The sequence below is a fragment of the Anolis sagrei genome, chromosome 1, assembly GCF_037176765.1.
Source record: "Anolis sagrei isolate rAnoSag1 chromosome 1, rAnoSag1.mat, whole genome shotgun sequence".
Lineage (NCBI taxonomy): Eukaryota > Metazoa > Chordata > Lepidosauria > Squamata > Dactyloidae > Anolis > Anolis sagrei.
Genome location: NC_090021.1, coordinates 107,951,997 through 107,972,325, shown reverse-complemented (window position 1 = coordinate 107,972,325; position 20,329 = coordinate 107,951,997). Strand labels below are relative to the sequence as shown.

The window sequence follows — 20,329 nt, the reverse complement described above, 5'->3', positions numbered from 1 at the left end:
CAGTAGACAAAAAGAAGTCCAGGCCTCAGGGCATGTGGTATATGTAAGCAGTTTGGAAAAAAGACAAAATTAATTAATGCTCCACTGGGTTCCATCATAGTTATCAGCTCTTTAGCTTTTCACTTTTCTGGTGCCTTCTGTTTCAGTTGCCCTGGGAACAGATGACAAAGTAGAAAGGTTCCTTTTTGGAAACAAGGACTAGTGGGGAGCTATCAGGCTCTGTTTTGGGCCCAATGCTATCCCATATTTTTATAAATGATTCGGATGATGAAAGTTTTTGAATTTTTTTTATTTTGTGTCAAAAACATTGCATAAATAAATTAGAATAAGACTGATAAAATGGAACACAAGCAGCTAAATAATATAAGACCAAAAACGGGCAACAAAGACCACATTGTTCCTCTGTGCATGAGGCAGGGCATTGTGGGCAAGCATGCAGATACAGAGTTGTTTGTTCTGCTCCACAGTTGCACAAGGTGGAGGATTCTTCTAGGTAGTGCCATTTGGCCAGGTTGTCTTTTGGTCTGCCAACTCCACTTCTGAGTCTCTCCAGGGACTTCCAAATAGCCCATTCTTGGTTTGGCCCTGGAGGAAGACCCTCATGGGGTGGCCATCCAGTTGGGATTTCCTGGTTAGCTGTGCAGACGGATACTCTTGCTGTTGTTGGGGGAACATTAAGAGGAGTGGTGGTTCTCATGAAACTTTTCCTTGATTTGAGTAGCCATGCAGTGGGGGGCTTTATTGAGATCATACATATCAAACCTATAGATTACACCAAATTAAAGGTAAATAATATTCCAGAAAACAGGTTCAGAATTCAAAATAATTTTGACAGATAGGAGAGTTGGGCCAAAACTAAAAAAGATGAATTTCACAAAAAAAAAAAAAAAATTAAATGCACAGATATAACGTGAGTGACACATGGCCTGATCACAATAAATGTAAAATGGATCTAGAATTCTAAGTAGACCACACGCCAAACAAAAGTCAATTGTGTGATGTAACAGCTAAAATTGCAAATGCAATTCTAGACTGTATTAATAGGAGCATAGAGTCTAAGTCAATTGAAATCGTGGTGTCTCTCTATTCTGCTTTGGTGAGCCTTCACCTGAAATACTGTGTCCAGTGCTGGACAGTATTAATTCAAGAAGGATATTGACAAGATGGAAAGTGTCCAGAGAAGAACAATCCAAATGGCAATAGATCTGGAAACCGAGCCCAGGTCTTGGCAGTGGCCAGGGGAGCTTTTGCACAGTTAAAACTAGTGCGCCAGCTGCGCCCGTACCTAGGGAAGTCTGATCTGGCCACAGTGGTCCACACTCTTGTTATATCCTGAATAGATTACTGAAACGCACTCTACGTGGGGTTGCCTTTGAAGACTGTTTGGAAACTCTAACTAGTCCAACGGGCGGCAGCTAGATTACTCACTGGAGCGACATACAGGGAGCACACTACCCCCTGTTGTGTCAACTCCACTGGCTGCTGGTCCACTTCCGAGCACAATTTAAAGTGCTGGTCTTGGCCTATAAAGCTCTATAAGGTTCTGGCCCAGCCTACCTGTTCGAACGTATCTGCCTCTATGTCCCGCTTTGGAGTTTAAGATCATCCGGGGAGGCCCTGCTCTTGGTCCCGCCTTCTCCACAAACGCGTTAGGTGGGGACGAGATATAGGGCCTTCTCAGTAGTGGCCCCCGCCTGTGGAATGCGCTTCCCAGTGAAATTAGGTCAGCTCCATCCCTCCTCTCCTTCAGGAAAATGCTCAAAACATGGTTTTGGGACCAGGCATTTGGACAGCAGGTTTGACAATAATTACAATGTTTTTAGATTGGGCTACGGACAAGCTCTGGACTGGGCTGCTGGTCATTGAATCAAACTCGGATATGGATATATGGTTAATAATAATGTTTTAAATGGTTTTTAACTTTATGTTTTATTTACTGTGTCTGTCCACAACTGAAATGTAAGTCACTTGGAGAATGGATTCCCAGTTGTCTTGCAACACCCTACCTTTGCACCCCTTAATCTGCTCTGTGGATTGGTGGACATCCAGAGCAGAGAAATGAGGGGAGAATCCAAATTCAGCCAACACTTCCCAACAAAGGATTCCCCAGGCTTTGAAGCTGCAAGGCCATTAAATGCTAATCAAGGTGGCCAATAGCAACATTCACACTTGTCTCAAGCAGGCAAGAGTTCTTTCTCCCACCCTGGACATTCCACAGATATATAAACCCCACTTGCCTAGTTTCCAACAGACGTCTCAACCCCTGAGGATGCCTGCCATAGATGTGGGCGAAACATCAGGAGAGAATGTTTCTGAAACATGGCCATACAGTCCGGAAAACTCACAGCCACCCAGAACAGATGTCTGTCTGCATAATGTTGGGCCTAGGTACAAATAGGTGATGACTTTGTGCTTTTCCTGCATGGCAGGGCGTTGGACTAGATGGCCCATGTGGTCTCTTCCAACTCTATTATTATATGACTTCAGCCAAAAGAAAAAAGAAAACCACATATCTTATTTGCTCTCCAAAAGGCTTTCTGTATCAAGGAGCTGCCTAGGCTTTTGCTCCTTTGCAAGCCCTAGAAAGCATCCATGTCTTGCTTCAGGTAAATCTCATTGCTGTGTGTTTTAACCTCCAGTTCACACCTACAAATAAAATTGTTGTTCTGAGCATTGTAAATCTTAATGTTAATGATCTCCCAAATGTGGAATCCCCTGAAATCATAGCAGTAACTCCAGCAAATGTGAAGGGCTTATTGTAGTAGTAGCTTTACATTTTAACTGTTTTAGAAATTGGGAACATGGGTTTCCGTGTTTCGGCACTCTTTCTTGCTCTTTTTATACTCCCATAAAAGAGAGGTGGGTAAATGGGGGCTGTGAGCTGATGGAATAATAAATCTTTCAATTTACAGTAACCTCTTGTCCCAGAAATCATATTCATTCTCTTTCACTTACAGAATATGCTCTCTGCCTCAAAAAAGTCCCTCTTGAATGCATTCTGTTTGACATTACTCCCATCTTGGGAAAGAATTCTTAAAGTACCTACCTATGTTTAGCAAGTGTTCACACACACTAAGAAGACAAAAATAAATGAAAAATAGAGGGAGACAAGTACAGGCAATACTCGTCCTACCAGAACTACCTAAACTAAGATACTCTGGAGTTCTTCCTTGAGATTTCCCTGTCACAAATGGATGGCAAAATCATTTTTCATAGTTGCTCAAGTAGGTCACACTAAGCAGTTAAAAAAATGGAAGGAATAACAGATTGATTTTAGAGACAAATTGTTCTCATTTATTACAGAAATATACAGCATGCATAGTGGCTTTCAATACTCCTCTGGTTTTGTTTCTACCACAATCATTTCACAAACAAGGTTGCTCTCTCCAAGTGTTAGGAGATTCACCTCCATAACCTCCATAGTCTGAAACTGTACAGCCTATTCTACCAAAGCAGAATTCTACGGCATTATTTCATTTTCCTGTGGGCAAACACAACTTTTCTCATAGAAGAATAAAGCAAAGGAGAAAATGGGCATCTTACTATCAAATGTTTTACAATTTGCTCTTTTTACTCTCACAATATATTATTAGGTAGGTTCCCAGGGAACTGAATGTGGCTACGAGCCCTGGAACATGTAGTCCAAAAATGCCATTTTGTTTTTATATGCTGAAGCATATACAGAATGGCAGGTGATATGTTCCTGAATGTATTGGGAAAACTAGCTTGGGTACCCAGTGTTGCCCGGGTTATTTGAAAAAGTCATATTTTTTTAATTTTACAAAATGCATAAAATTGTGGGTTAACACAACCTCAGAATCACCTGGAGAACTTAGAAAATTCCTAGAGAGGATATATTTTATCTGATTTTTTTGTGTCAGGAGTGACTTGAGAAACTGCAAGTCACTTCTGGTGTAAGAGAATTGGCCATCTGCAAGGATGTTGCCCAGGGGATGCCCGGATGTTTTCATGTTTTACCATCCTTTTGGGAGGCTTCTCTTGTCCCTGCATGGGGAACTGGAGCTGATAGAGGTAGCTCGCCCACACTCTCCCCGGATTCGAACCTGCAACCTGTCAGTCTTCAGTTCTGCCGGCACAAGGGTTTAACCCACTGTACCACTGGGGGCTCCTATTTTATCAGATTAAATAGTAGATACTGGTCCAGTACAGTGGTAATGCTGTATAAATTAATATAAATTAAGCAATCATACTCGGCCACGCGTAATCACTCATGATATAATAAATTAATTTAGAGTTGTTTGCGTTTACAAGACTCATCAGAATCTATACAGATCTAGGTTTCTGCTTATCTATTAATTTGACTTTATTACATTATGGAGCTTAAAGTAGTTTATGACATAGATTACAACAAAATATAGAGAAAGTAATATATGATACATTTTCTTAAAAAAATAACAATTGAAAAATTTTGACAATCCAATTGAAACATGTAAAACTGTTCTGCAACTGGCAATCGAAATACTTGTTTAATCAACAGTCTGGAAGTAAACACTGAAAGCAAACACTCTCCCATGTTCTAACCAGATGGGGAAAAGATAAGGATGATGTGACTGAGAGTGCATCTACATGACAGAATTAATGTAGTTTGACACCACTAAGTGTTGTCACCTTCATTGGTTAGAAACGTTGGATGAGAGCAGCCATTTAATGAAGATAAGGATGTAAACATTGAGGACTATTGTCTGATCTTGACTAAAACTGCCTATGGAAAATCTCAGCATAAGGAAAAGCTCAACAACTAATTAAAATGTTTGCACTTGCAACTGATGTGGCTGATCCAGGAAACACACACACACCTGTGTTCAGCTGGAATGCAATGAGAAACTTCCTATATATTTTGTCATATCTATTAGTACCAAGAAACACCTAGTGTAATGTTTATACAAAGTATCAGAAATGGATCATTTACTTTACCATTATGTTTGAACGAATCTACATTTTCAATAAAAATGAAAACAGAGAGATACACATGTGTGCTCTCCACACACATACACACACAATCACACAGACCTTTAGCAGCAGGAGTGTAATTAAATTAGTTCACTGCTAGAAGCATGAAGCATTAATAAAATGTAACTTTCTCCAACATTTATTCAGCATAATTAAAATCTTTTATTCAAAATCTATACTTAGCTAAGCATAAAATATGGCACTATCATAATACCCACACAGTGTAATCAAGAACTGAAACATAGCATCTCATTTCTTTTCATACCAGGCTGAAGACATTAAATCACTTACACTGTTTGAAGTATATTCAAAAGGAAAGATGAAAAAGAAGCTTCTTCAACCAGCTACTAGAGCTGCTAATTCATTTTCCTATCTTATGTTTAAAGACTGTAACAGAAGGAAATTTTATTCTTGCTTTAGGAAGACTCTCACCCCTGCAATGACCACTGAAATACTTGGGGTTGTGGTAGTGCTGATGTTGTGATGGTCAGAAGAAGGCACACTGTAGTTACTGGCCACTTGAGGGCTAGTTTTCCAATAGCCAGAATGTTCCACTTATCAAACAAAGAAGAACTTGAATCTTGTGAGGTCACAGAAAGTAAGGTGGAATTAGGATAAGGCTATTAAAATCCTCTTCCCATGTTGTCTGGGAAGACAGTTGGCTGCTGCTTCCTCCCCAGTTGAGCCCAAGCAAGAATCAAACGTGAGGCGGTAATAATCAAGATGGATTCTCACAGGCAGCCACCAGAAGTGGCTGTGCATCATAGGATGGCCTCTGTGGGACTCTGTTTTGCCAGCAAGTAAAAAATGGGGAAAACATCAATGTGATGAAGTCCTTAATATAGGTTGGGCTACCACCCCACTGTTGGTTGTATGAGTGGACACCTTGTTTGGGCTGAAGCTTTTGGCCACTTAATTTCATGGCAAGTGACTTTGCCAATGGGGCTCTATTGAGTAGCAACCCTGAGGAGAAAAAAGAAGAAAAAATCTTTCTTTCTCCTTGGATCTTGGAGTTTCTTTTTCCTCAGAGCTGCCATTCCCTTTCTGATCATGCATCACTTTTTTTCTTCTTTTTCTCTGCAGAGCTCCTACACACTCTCCAGTAGAGACCTGTTGGCAAAGTTGCTTGATTCAAACTTAACATGAATTAGATAAATTAGATAAATAGTTCACTGGAAAACAATCAAACCACCCAGTCTCTAGATTTCTCATTCTTGCCCAACAATATAAAACAAACAAAAAAAATGATGGAGGAAGTTGGTAACTCTATCAGCTCCCTCACCACTGATCTCATTGAGCTGCTCTTGGCTGGGGAGAGGATGGCAGCTCCAACAAGGAGGAGGAGGAGGAGGAGGAGGAGGAGGAGGAGGAGGAGGAGGAGGAGGAGGAGGGGAAAGAAATACTCATGCACAAATTAACTTCATATAAAGTGAAAATTATGGCTAAGTCAAAGGTTATTCTACAGCAGTAGTTCCCAACCTTTGGGCCTCCAGATGTTTTGGACTTCAACTCCCAGAAATCCCAGTCAGCTTACCAGCTGTTAGGAGTTGTGGGAGCTGAAGTACAAAACACCTGGAGGACCAAAGGTTGGGAACCACTGTTCTAAAGGCAGGGGGAAATGACATTACTGCCTCAGGAGGACAGTAATCCTTGGTTGCCACAGCCATTTCCCTAGTTAGGCATTCAAAAAGGCCAGAAGCTGTGCCATCATGGAGAGAGTAGAAAAATTGGAGCTTCTTTTAGGTTTTCCCAGTGGGAAGGAAGCTTTCACCTTTTGCCACTCTACTCAAAGAAAGAATTTATTTTTATAAAAGTTAAAAGTATAGTAATTATACTGACCCATGGATAAGTCGACCCTGTTCTAACTATATTTTCTAGACATATACACCAGTATATAAGGTAATTATGACATTAATTACTGTACACATCAGAGCTTCCAAAGAAGGCATCCTTGCTAGAGAGTGTGAATCGGGCCCAGCTCTGTACTTTTTTTTAAAGAATTAATATGAATTTTACAAATGAATATATGTGGGTGCTAAAGACTATTTTTAAAAACATAGACAATCCTAGAATAGATACTATCTATAGTTCTTTTAAATAGGATAAGAATCTCTTAATGGAATATTTCCCCAGGATGCCCAGAAGGAGCAAAAATCAAAAATTAATTGAAGCAGTCACTAGGTAGTACTGGGGAGAGGGGGTAAAATACAGCTGAAAGTGCATTTACTAACTGTGGCAGGGGGAAAATGTAACTTGGAGCAGAAGTTTTCTTTTGTTTTTTAATTTGTTCAAGCAAAACTCTTTAACCAAACTACTACAATGCATCACTGATTGTGCACAGTTATATAGCAAAGTCATCATATTCTTACTCAGACCTTCACCTTTTAAAAATAAAATCAAAATACCATTGAACCATAATTTTGGTTTAAAGAAAAGACAATTTCAGAAACGTAAATGGTAGAAAACACATTACTTGCCCTGTTTAACACACCAGCAAGTGTCACTGAAATTGTCCTCGGCAACATAACTCCACAAATCAAGCATGAGCATCTAACCATTACTCATATACTCCCCGGTAACTCCTCTCCATCTTCTCCAGGTGGAAAACAGAGATATGAGTAAACCAAAGTAAAACCTTCTTTCCTCCTCTCTCACCCAGAGAAAGAAGGCAACTCATATGTGTTGAGTAACCAAAAGCACTTTGAGGCTTACTTTTATTCTAGTGTGATGGACTAAAACAGTTGTTTTGGTATCACATGTTGGACCAAGCTAATCCAGGCGATACATTAAGAGGTTGCAAAGCCACAAGAAATCTTGCATCTAATGAAATAGATTGAGCCTACGGAACCCTGTGCTACAAACGCCTTTCTAGCAGGAAGGGTGCATCTGTACCAGGTATGGGAGAACTCAGGCCCGGGGGCTGGATGCAGATGCTTGGGTTCTTTTCTCTGGCCCTCCTCTCTCTCACCATCCTACCCTTCCTTCCTTCTCTCTTTCCTTCCTTCCTCCCCTTCATCTTTCTCAATTCCTCCTTCCTTCCCTTCCACTCTTTCATCCTACCTTCCCCCTTTCCTCCTTCCTTCCCCCTCGTTTTCTCTTTCCTTCCTTCCTTCCTACCTACCTACCTTCCCTTTTATTTCTTCTTCCTTCTCTCTTTCCTCCATCACTCCCTCACAATTCCCTTCCATCCTTCTTTTCCTCCTTTTCTTCCTTCTCTTTTTCATTTCTCTTTTCTTCCTGGGTGATGCTTGCCTGGGAGACGGGAAGGTAGAGAGGAAACATGAGAACCATGTTTCAAGAATTAAAAGGGTGTCTCATTGAGGAGGGGGGGGCTGACTTTCCTCTGCTCTAGAGACCAGGACACAAAGGAACACTGGTTTGAAATGGCATGGAAGCAGATTTGACTGAAAAAATTAGGAAGAACTTCCTGGAAAGTGGCATAGGTTGCCTGGGAATGTGGTTGAGTCACCTTCTCTAGAAGCTTTTCCACAGAGGTTGTTTATCTGGAGTGCTTTGATTGTGCCTTCCTGCATGGCTGGGAGTTGGACTGAATGGCCCTTGGGGATCTCTTCCAGCTCTAGGATTCTATATCAAGAATAGGCAATATGGGGTCTAATGGATACACTTTTTCTCTCCCATCTACCATCTTATCCTGACCAAGGCTAACCCTTTTGGGATTCAAGCGTTTCCATCATTCCTTCACTTTCTGCCTCCAAAAGAGAAGAGGAAGGGGAGGAAAGGGCAGGGAGGGGATTTGGGAAGAACCCCCTCCCTCCCGGCCCACCCACCCCATTCCGGCCCTCCATGCAGTCCCCAAGTTAGAAAGTTTGCCATGCCTGATCTATACTATAGAATTGATACCACTTCAACTGCCGTGGCTCAAGGCTATGCAATCATGATTTGCAGTTTGCCGAGAGAGCAACACTCTGGCATAGTATTGAGTTATGGCAGCTGAAGTCAGGTCAAATTGCATTATTTCTACAGTGTAGATGCATCCCTTGAAGATGCCCCAAGATCCATTTGTTACAATAAACATTTAAAGACACCTTGGAACTGACAAACAGATAAGCAAATATGACAAAAATCCTTGATGCCTGGCCTCGAACTAAAATGGTTCCTTAGTGGTCTATTCAATACAATTTTCCAAATTAGTGACCCTAACCCCAGGGACAGGCCTAAAAAATAAGACACCAAGCTTTTTTGTTGTTGTGCTGTGTTAATTAGACAATAGGAACACAAAGGAACCAACTACACACAGTACGCTAAATATACTCTAGAAGCAGTCACAATCTAGAATTAACACAATTTGACCTCACTTTAACTGCTATGATTCATGAGATTTATAGTTTTACAACTCTTTAGTATCCTCTGCCAAACAGTGGTGGTTCCTCAGCAAACTACAACTTGCAGACTCTGCTTCCATACCGCAAACAACATTGCAAAATATCCCCTTTCTCCAAAATGATAGCCCTTAATCAACTAAACTCTGAAACTTTGATAGCAGGCTCATTTTCAATTATTCCTTTTCCCAGGTCTCATCAGCCACAAGGCTATTTCTGTAGATAAGCGGTTAAAATTGGGTGTCCTGATTGGAGCATGACACCATCATCGCTATGTCTGCAATGAAATGAAAGGCTTTGATTTCACTCCGTGCAGACAAGTTGTTGGGAACTGACTGCAGACATCAACGGTGAGCCCTTGAAGAAAAGGCCATAACACCCTGAGAACGCCTCTTGTACTTCAATTGGCAAATACAAGACAAGCTTAATAACTTCTCTCTGCTGGCCTCGTACACTTCATCACATCCAAATTGCTTTTCAGTTTCACAACCACCTCTTGCAACATGCTCTGAGACCCGGTAATTTGGTACATTTCCTCTCTGAAGAGATGTCAGAGCCACTTGGCTTTCCTGAAACCAGATCATCACTTGAACTTGTTCTGAATGGGCTGCCAAGCAGGGCTGGTGACACAATACATCAGTGTAATCTTTTAACAAAAATGACTTCCCAAAAGGTCATGTCATCTTTTCCAAAACACCTACAGTCTTCAACAGTATTTGCCCAGCGATGAAATACAGCTATAGTTCAATGGCACAATATGCCCACATATCACAGATTTATTTCAGCACAGTGCCTTCTTTCCTTCAGATTTGGGATGGACAAAGTGTGGCTCATGGGTAACCCCCTCCTTTTTGTTTTGCTCCAAATACCCCCAGATTATCACTAGTGAGTGTATGGGGTATTTTCACCACATTGGGAGACCACCTGAATATTGCAATTGATCAAATAACATTTTTATCAACCACAAAATACCTTCTAAGGCACAAGAAAAACTCCCAAACTTAGTGAGAATGCCCCATTTTACTTAAAGGATGTTTTAGGGGAAATTTGATGCTCTCCAAAGTCTCCTGGGGGGGGGGGGGGCTAATGCATCCCCCTAACCTTTCGCAAATTCTCAGATGTTTGACAAATAATACATATCATGAACAAGTCTTAAAACCTACTTCAGCTACTGTTCTGGCTGTTGGAAATATCACAAAAATCCCCCTTTTCTCCTAAACTATTTATTTTAAAGATAGATGTGGCTTAATATTTTCCAAAAAGTAAATTTTCAAGCCAATCTTGGCACCTACTAACTATGTCAGCTGAGGGATTTTGGACGTTAACGAACAAAAGACAGCCATGTCCTTGTTTGAGTGAGAGATCCCCAGGTTCAGATGTGGCAGAGAGTTCTGACCTAACTCAGATACTTAAAATATTTCTGCACTGTTATTTAATATTTCAAATTCTTTGTCCTTTAAAATGTGGTCAGTTGTTCCTTTCAGTTACATCTATATTTAATAGATACATTGATATTATTATTTTTGTTACTACTGCTGCGGTTGCTAATATTAAAATTTAGTTTTAGGGTTTCTTAATTGAAACCTATAGGTTACTGTGACCATCATCATATATGTTTTTCAGATCACCTGCAAACAATAATAGTATCAAAGAGTGAAGCTTTAGTGCTTATGGCATAAAACTGTTAATAAAGGTTTGGTTTTATGTGACACGCAATCTCTCTTGTGTTCTGCTGACATTATTTTGGGGGACACACACTATCTAGGAAGACAATCAAACCCATCCCAAACTAGATAGCTTATCTCAGTGGTCCTCAACCTGTGTGTTCCCAGATGTTTTGGCCTTCAACTTCCAGAAATCATAACAGCTGGTAAACTGGCTGGGATTTCTGGGTGTTTTAGGCCAAAACACCTGGGGACCCACAGGTTGAGAACTACTGGTTTATCTGATAACGAATGCTTATGATTACCCATTAGGTCATCTATCAGAGATCTTTGGGGGACACTGTTATGAAAAATTGTATATTTTACTTTAGCAACTATCAAATATCAAAACCGAACCAGGCAGAATTTGTGAAGTTAAATAGACCATGATTGTATTCTTATATGGGCGCATGACACCGAATAAAAAATCAACTACAATATTCTAAAGACTTACTCTTTGACACTTTTTCAACTAGCATGACTAGGAACTTACATGAGCACCAGCTCCTTCAGGCAAGAAATATAAAGCCAATGCAACTAAAGGGTAACTGGCTTTATATATTAGATTCAGAGCTTGAAAAAAAGTTATTTTTTCACATTACGTCTCCTTGAATAATTAATCTAGGATGGCAAGTACAGTGTTGCCTGTGATTATTTGGGGAGTATTGGTGCATAAAACTAACTTTTTCAAGCACTGAATGGATTGTAACAAGCCATGCAGCTATAAAAGTTAAATGATGGATAAAAAGTGAACAACCATATCTACTCATATATAAAATTGACCTCATGTATAAGTTGAGGACTGGTTTTCGGGGCCAAAACAACAGATTTTGGTGTGATCAATTAATACATTGAGGGTTATTCCACAAAGAGCATTGCTATCTCAAGGGACCAGCCATCTCTGACCATTGCCATTTTTTCACCCAGGCCTTCAAAAAGTCCAGAAGAAGCGCCACAGCAGAGAGGGAAGAGGATGTCGGTGCTCCACTACATTCTCCTGAAATGGTCTAAGCTCTTGTATTTCTCCGCTCTACTCAAAGAAGGCAATGGTTTTTTGAGCTGATTTTTTGACTAACATTTCTAGACTTATACATGAGCATATAGGGTATACTGGATTTTCCTTTTAAAGACACAGTTCTTATAAAGTTGGTGGTAGTTGGGAATATCTTAGCAGCAGGTGGTCCTCTCTCTCTCGCCAGGCAATGGAGATAAAAATCAACTGTTTTCAAAGCCTTGATAGAAACTGAATGAAAGCACTATTAGGACTAGGTAAAACCATATTGAGATACATGTTTTATGGTGAATTTTAAACCATAAAAGATTGTCTTGGGGACCAGAATGATCACAAAATACTGTCAGAGAGCATCATGTTAGTAGGGTATTCCAGCAGAATATGAGATCACCTTCTTTTCTATGAAATATCAAAGCATACACATATATATCTTCTCTCTAACTGGAAGTCAGCTGTGACTGGTAGTGCTGTGAAGTTCGAAGAGGCACGAACAGAGGGAGAAAAGGAGAAACATACCAAGAGGAAGGCACATCAAGCCAACCCTCACCAGGACAGTCTTCAGCCTGGAAACCAATGCTCTCACTGTGGAAGAACAAGCGGATGAAGAATAGGGCTCCACAGTCACCTACCTATCCACTGCCAAGACACTACACTTGGAAGGCCATCATACACAGATAACAAGGAATCGTCTAAGTAAGTAAGTATATGTCTTATCTTTAAGCTTATCCATATAGAAATATAAGGAAGTGATTTTATTATGGCTGCTTGATTTAGGAGTTTCAAAAAAGTCTGGCGCAGGAAGAGATTGCAGTTGGAACACAACAATGGTAGAAATCGTTTGAAGCAAAAGTTACATGAAAGTGATGTTCTTTAGTTAGCTAGCAACGTATCCTTGAATTTTATTATTTTTTTAAAAGTTAACAGACCATCAACAGCTCTGCTTGAGTTCATAGCATACCCTGCCAGTTACTTGGGAATTTCAAGCACTCACTATCAGAAAAAGGATGTGATATGCATGCAAGCAAACTAAAACAGCTGTGCAGAGTTTTTAAAAAACACCCATTTACTATGTCTAAAATTAGCCTCCAAATAATTCAAGCCAGTCAACTTTCCTGTCCCACTGTACACCATAGCAGTCCCATTTTCCCCAAAGGAAAACAAGGAGGACTGAGGACTGTGCTACTCTCCTGGAACGGTCGAACTTCACCATAATAGAAACAGTATAAATAAAATAGAACCAAACAAACTACTAACAAAGGAAAACTATACCAAACATGAAAAACCTGAAAAACAAACAGTAATCTATTCCCATCCGTCGCACCCACATAAAAAGATCAATTAAAATTGACTTCCCACACTCCAAACCAAAGACATTAATAAGAAAATATAATAATCTTCTCATTACTACTTAATTAACGTTCTTCTGCCTAATGATTAAAAAATAAATCACCTTCTTCAAAACCCGCAAGTGTCATCTTGTCTTGTTTCTTCTTAATAAAAGATTTAAAAGATTTCCAGACGTTTCAAAAGTTTTCCAACAATTTCTATTTGATCTATGCAGATAATTATTTGCCTATTTCCACTATTTCAAAAATCTCCAGAATGCATTCATTCTTTTTTAGTAGATCAGTACTTTCCAATTTCTAGGCATAGGGTAACCTCGCTGCCAAAAACATGTAGTGAAACAAATTATAGTTCAAATCTTTCATTTTCTCATTTAGTAGTAACAATATGAATCCAGGATCAAATTGTGATTTATTGATAATTAGTTTTGCAACAACAAATAGAATCCAAAGGTCTATCTTTTTAACATTAGCTGTACTTGGCAGTTGTAGGTTTTTCGGGCTATATAGCCATGTTCTAGAAGCATTCTCTCCTGACGTTTCGCCTGCATCTATGTCAGGCATCCTTTGAGGATGCTTGCCATAGATGTAGTGAAATGTCAGGAGAGAATGCTTCTAGAACATGGTCATATAGCCCGAAAGACCTACAACAACCCAGTGATTCTGGCCATGAAAGCTTTCAACAATACATTAGCTGTACTATATCATTTCTTTACCTGGAAAGAATTCATCCAGCGAAGGGAAGATGGCAATGAAGCATTACTCCGAGTCAGTATCAGCAGCAGGTCCAAACAGGTTTTTGCAGGAAATTTTAGAGGATGTACTCCGATGTCATTTCTCCAAGTATCAACAAGACTGTAAAGCAACCAGAAGTCTTGTTCACTTAATATTTAGGATACTCAAACTCCCACTAAATGAACCAGGGTAATCCATGGAAAAATAGTCTGAATGACATAACTATTATCTGGCATAGCTTCACATAAATTATCTTAGGCTTATCACCACTGCCTTGTTAGACCAAGGATGGATCTAATCTAGCATTCTACTTCTAGAACAATCAGTTAAATGCTCCTGAATGTTCAGTAAGATGGTAATGGTGGTCTTTGGTCTGTTCAGTTTGATGCCAAGACTGAAATCCTGAACTTGACAATTTAAAAAGATAGAGGCATGGAGCTTAGAGAAGACTAAAGTCAAATGTTTGTTTGCTTGCTGGGCAGGAGAGGGTCTTCTTTATTGGAGCACTCAACATGTAGAATGATGCCCCCATAGATATTTGTCAGGCTTCTATGGTTGAGAGTCTCTGCCATCACCCATTGACCTCTCCATTTACCCAAGCATTATAATCCTGACTATTCACATGAATTAAAGACACTTTTGGACTTCAATTCTCACAAAAGAAAACTCTGATTTTTAATTAACTGTTTTTGGTAAATGTTATTATGCACTATTTTTTTTAAATCTGCATAAAAACGTATTGAGGCGGGCTTTAGCACAGCTGGTTAATTGCCAGCAACAATAGATCACACCAATCAAAAGGTTGGCTGTTCAAAGCCCGGGTTGGGGTGAACACCTGGCCTTAAGCCCAGCTCACTGTCCACCTAAGCAATTCAAAAACAGCTGTGAGTAGAGAAATTAGGCACCACTTAAGTGGGGAGGTATTTTATGGCACAATAAATAGGAAATACCAGAAAATTCCAGCGATCAAAGGAAAGAGGAAGTCTGTGATCAAGGGTTCTTTGTCATAGAGCAGGCATCCTCAAACTGCGGCCCTCCAGCTGTTTGGGCCTCCAACTCCCAGAAGCCCTAATGAGCTTGTTCAATTGTCAGGAATTCTTGGAGTTGAAGGCACAAACAGCTGGAGGGCCGCAGTTTGAGGATACCTGTCATAGAGCATTGGTTCTCAACCTGTGGGTCTCCAGTGTTTTGGCCTACTACTCCCAAAAATCCCAGCCAGTTTACCAGCTAGGAGTTGAAGGCCAAAACATCTGGGGAGTCACAGGTTGAGAACCACTGTCATATGGAATGGAGATACAGCACACACACACACCCCAGTTGTCTGTTCTGTTTGTTTAACGGCATTGCATGTTTGCAGTGTATGTGTTCTGTGATCCGCCCTGAGTCCCCTTCGGGGTAAGAAGGGGGGAATATAAATGCTGTAAATAAAAAAAAGAAAAGAAATAAACTAATCAAGCCAGCCATATGTTAATTTAAACCCCAGAAGCTTGTGGCTCTCCAAATACTGTTGGTTTACAACTCCCACCAACTTTTACTCTCTTTATTGGCTATGATGACGAACACTGATAGAAAGTTCAGCCCTGCGATATCATAAAGCTACCCACCTCTAAATCTTAACTAGATAACAAGGGATAACTTCATGCATGATATTCTAAAACATTAAGGGGATGGGGAAACAATATCACTAACAAAGCTATTTTAGAATGTGTGTCTTAAGACTTAGCACTTTTATAAGTGTTGCAATCATATTCTATGTATGGTTGTGAAAGCTGTGCAGCAAAGAAACCGAATAGAGAATCAACTCGTTTGAAATGTGGCCCTGTAGTCCGCAGATACCATGAAGTGCCAAAGAGATAAATAAATGGGTCCTAGAGCAAATCAAGCCTAAACTCTTCCTAGAAGCTGAGATGTCCATCCTATTTTGGAGTTGTTGTTTTTTTTTGTCATGTCAGGAGCAACTTGAGAAACTGCAAGTCGCTTCTGGTGTGAGAGAATTGGCTGTCTGCAAGGACGTTGCCCAGGGGACGCCCGGATGATTTAATGTTTTTATCACCCTTGTGGAAGGCTTCTCTCATGTCCCTGCATGAGGAGCTGGAGTTGATAAAGGGAGTTCATCCGGCTCTTCCCGGATTCGAACCTGTGACCTGTCGGTCTTCAGTCCAGCCGGCACAGGGGTTTAACCCACTGCACCATCCGGGGGCTCCATTTTGGAGGTGATTTATTGGAAAATATGAGAGTGGTTTGTAAGGAAGAAGGAAAAGAGAATGACTGTGGCCCCATGTACACTGCCCTATAATTCAGTTTCATAATGTAGTTTAACTGCATTGTATGATTCTACACTGACATATAATGCAGTGCAATTCAGTTAAACTGCATTATGAAACTGAATTACAGGGCCGTGTAGATGGGGCCACGGCCATTCTCTTTTCCCACTTCCTTCTTCCTTACCAACCATTCTCATCTTTTCCAATAAATCACCTCCAAAATGGGTTTATGCTGTCATGTAATGCAGTGCAATTCAGTTAAACTGCATTGTGAAACTGCATTATATGACAGTGTAGATGAGACCTGGATTACAAATGGATAGACCCAGATAAGAAACCATGGCCCTGAGTCTCAGAGATCTGAGCAGGACTGTTGATAACTTTACTTTCCTGATATATGGATACTGAAAAAGACTGCATCGGGATCAAGAAAGGCTGTTTGATCAAAAGCAAGCTACCAAAAACAATGCAAGATCAAATTTACAGAAATATAAGGAATGAACAATGTTTCAGTATGGCTATAGCTTCCAAAATAGGGCAACACATGGCCAACACTAAGATGAACTATTTCACATTTCTTTTCCACATAACTTAATCTCTAAGGTACTAGAGGATATCAGTTGGGGGGAGCAGCCGCAAGATACAACTTTCCTTCTGGAATTTGTCTTCTCAGTGGTTCTCTGTCTCCTTGCAGAGAAGAGAAGAAAGAAGAAGAAAGGAGCTTTGTTGCAAAGACCATATTTCTTGAAGCTCTCACATCTCTTTTCTCTAAGGGAGGAAGGCACAGAGGTGCTGCTCCCGCTGAGCACAGAGAGAAGCTTGGCTCTAGTCACTCATTAATGCCTACTCAATGCAAAAGTTACTTATTCAGGTCCAGAGCACAATGTAATCTACAGCAATCTCAGCAGTGAGTCAGAGAGCATCTCATTAAAAGAGACCCAAATAGCTGGGGAGGGAAACGGCTTGCAAATGCTTTAAAATGGGGTTTCTTTCATTTTTAATTGCTTTGCTTGCTGAACAAAAGCTATTGCATTTCAACAGCAGCTTCCTGAAAATTCATATCTTAATGGAAGACAGAAAAGATATTGCGTGGTCAGTAACACAACAAAGAATGAGAAATACAGATGACTGTGACCAGCTACTCAAAAAAAATGCCAAACTGGAGGCATTTTTGATCCTGTACTCTACCCGAGCACTTACAGGGTAGCTAGAAGTATGACACTGCTTACCTATTCGCCCTGTTCAAGGTTATGACCCTTGTTTATGGCCATTCTATAAGATATCCTTTCTTTCCCCCTTCTCTTCTCCACTCTGAGTCCCCACGGGGAGATGGGATGGGATATAAATAAAGTGTTGTTGTTGTTGTTTTCTAATACATAATAAGGCACAGGAGAAGATGATAAAATGGACATAAAATGGCAATTTGATGGCTGGAGTGGATCAGAGGCTAACAAGAACATTAGCTATGGAGAGGATGGATCTAGTTCAAATCATACCGAGGCCATTGATGTATTGTGCAGCCTCAGGCAAGCCATGAGTTCACCGACTCTGCTTCCAATATGGAAATAAATATACAAGCCTACTTTATGCGAGGACCACTGAGGAAATGCATGTGATTGAGAAGTTCTTGAAGCACTAGAAGAATGATGTTAGACAAAACTTTAATATTTTAATCTCTTCAGAAGGGTCCCCTGATGGAAACTCTCTAGCATTGCTGATAAAATAGAGTGGAGGAGTGAGCAAAAGCAAATTGTTTAATGCTCTGCTCTCTTATACTTGCAATGGGGTAGAGCAGTATTTCTCAACCTTCCTAATGTCACGACCCCTTAATACAGGTTCTCATGTTGTGGTGACCCCAACCATAAAATTATTTTCATTGCTACTTCATAACTGTAATTTTGCTACTCTTATGAATCATCATGTAGATATCTGATATGCAGGATGTATTTCATTCACTAGATCAAATTTTGTACAAATACCCGATACACCCAAATTTGAATACTAGTGGGGTTGGGGGAATTGGTTTTGTCATTTGGGAGTTGTAGTTGCTGGGATTTATAGCATTCTGAACTCCACTAACAATGGAATTGAACCAAACTTGGCAAACAAAACTCCCGTGACCAACAGAAAATACTGGAAGGGTTTGGTGAGTTTTGGAGTTGTAGTTGACCTACATTTGGAGAGCATTGTGGACTCAAATTGAAAGATCTGGACCAAACTTGGTACGAATACTCAATATGCCTAAATGTGAACACTGGTGGAGTTTGGGGAAAATAGACTTGAGATGTCTCTACTCTTTATTATAATCTCGATAAAATAGTAAAGAGTAGAGACATCACACTGGCAACAAAGATCCGCCTAGTCAAAGCCATGGTATTCCATGTAATAACCTACAGATGTGAGAGCTGGACCTTAGGAAAGGCTGAGCGAAGGAAGATCGATGCTTTTGAGCTGTGGTGTTGGAGGAAAGTTCTGAGAGTGCCTTGGACTGCGAGAAGATCCAACTAGTCCATCCTCCAGGAAATAAAGCCCGACTGCTCACTGGAGGGAAGGATACTAGAGACAAAGTTGAAGTACTTTGGCCACATCATGAGGAGACAGCAAAGCCTAGAGAAGACAATTATGCTGGGGAAAGTGGAAGGCAAAAGGAAGAGGGGCTGACCAAGGGCAAGATGGATGGATGGCATCCTTGAAGTGACTGGACTGACCTTGAAGGAGCTGGGGATGGTGACGGCAGACAGGGAGCTCTGGCGTGGGCTGGTCCATGAGGTCACGAAGAGTCGGAGACGACTGAACGAATGAACAACAACAATATATATAATTAGCCATCCCTTGCCATGCATTACTGTGGCCCAGTCTGTGTATGAGTGTTTTATTTGTATATATATGTGTATATGTTTATATATGTGGTTTTGCGCATGTGTTATAATGTGGGGGTTTTTTTGCTTTTAAAGTCTCTTCTGCTGTGTTTTTCGGGTGTTTTTATGAGTGATGGTTACTCGTTGGCCTGACAGGCGTATTGTGTCTAAATTTTGTGTCAATTCATCCAGTGGTTTTTGAGTTATGTTAATCCCACAGGCCAGTCCTGCTTCTGAAATCTTCCCAACAGACACTGCATGGGTAGTCACCTCAAGCCATGAAGCTATCATGGGGGCTCTGTGAATACACATAAGCTATCCCTGAGCTTGAATGAAGAGGGGGAGAGAAATAAGTTCCCAAAGCAAGGGATTGCCATGGAGGGAGAAGTCAATCTGGAAGAGTTGGTGCTGCTTTCCACTGATATAACTCTACAATTGGATCCTGGGGAGTACAGTTTCTAGAATAAAATTGGAGAGAGATGCCCTGTACCTTTAATGGCTGTGCAGAAAAGTTTCTCCAGGAATTGCTTGTTACCTGGCAGCATGACAAGCAACACCTAAAATTTTCTTTTCTGCACAGCCATAAAAGGCACTGAAGCCCTTTCCATGATTCAGTCTGTTGGGAGTCTCTGGTAAAGGAGAAAACGCTTTTGGAAGAACTTCCCCTCAAGTCTTTATCAAGCTGTCTATATTTCAGTCAGAAGCTTAACAGTTATGGGCATTTATAATATAAGTCCCTGGTGGCCTTTGACTTAATTTCAAAAGCCCTGTGCAAGCGATGGGCTCAGGCATCTACAAAAACTATCTTTTGCCTTCTTTCCCAACAGCTGGTTGCCTCAGGCAGCAGGTTCTGACTGTTATGAAAGGGCAGCAAATTGTTAAGTTATTTAGTTCCCCCTTCTTGCGGTTTTACTACTTGGAATGGGAAACAGTGCTGATGGGATCTACTGCCTCAGATGCCAAAAAACAAAAAAAAACAAAAACACACACACACAAAAACTTGACTTCTTTTGAATCCTATGTTTCTTGTCTTGGAATATGCACTGCCACTGTATAAGAGGTGACAGAAAGAGAAATAGGTGTGTGTGTGTGAGAGAGAGAGA

The 20,329-nt window shown here is 40.5% G+C and overlaps 1 protein-coding gene across 3 annotated transcripts in view; it reads right to left on the bottom strand.

Annotated features, from left to right (window-relative positions):
* Window positions 1–20,329, bottom strand: part of UBE3D (ubiquitin protein ligase E3D) — a 66,948-nt gene that overhangs the window by 11,541 nt on the left and 35,078 nt on the right. For 2 of the 3 annotated variants that reach the window (XM_060752967.2, XM_067467667.1), the window contains one exon: window positions 14,086–14,224. The exons of the other annotated variant lie outside the window; for it this stretch is intronic. In XM_060752967.2, the coding sequence (XP_060608950.2) occupies window positions 14,086–14,224 (139 nt within the window). The remainder of the gene's footprint in view (window positions 1–14,085; window positions 14,225–20,329) is intronic. 3 annotated transcript variants of the gene reach the window in all.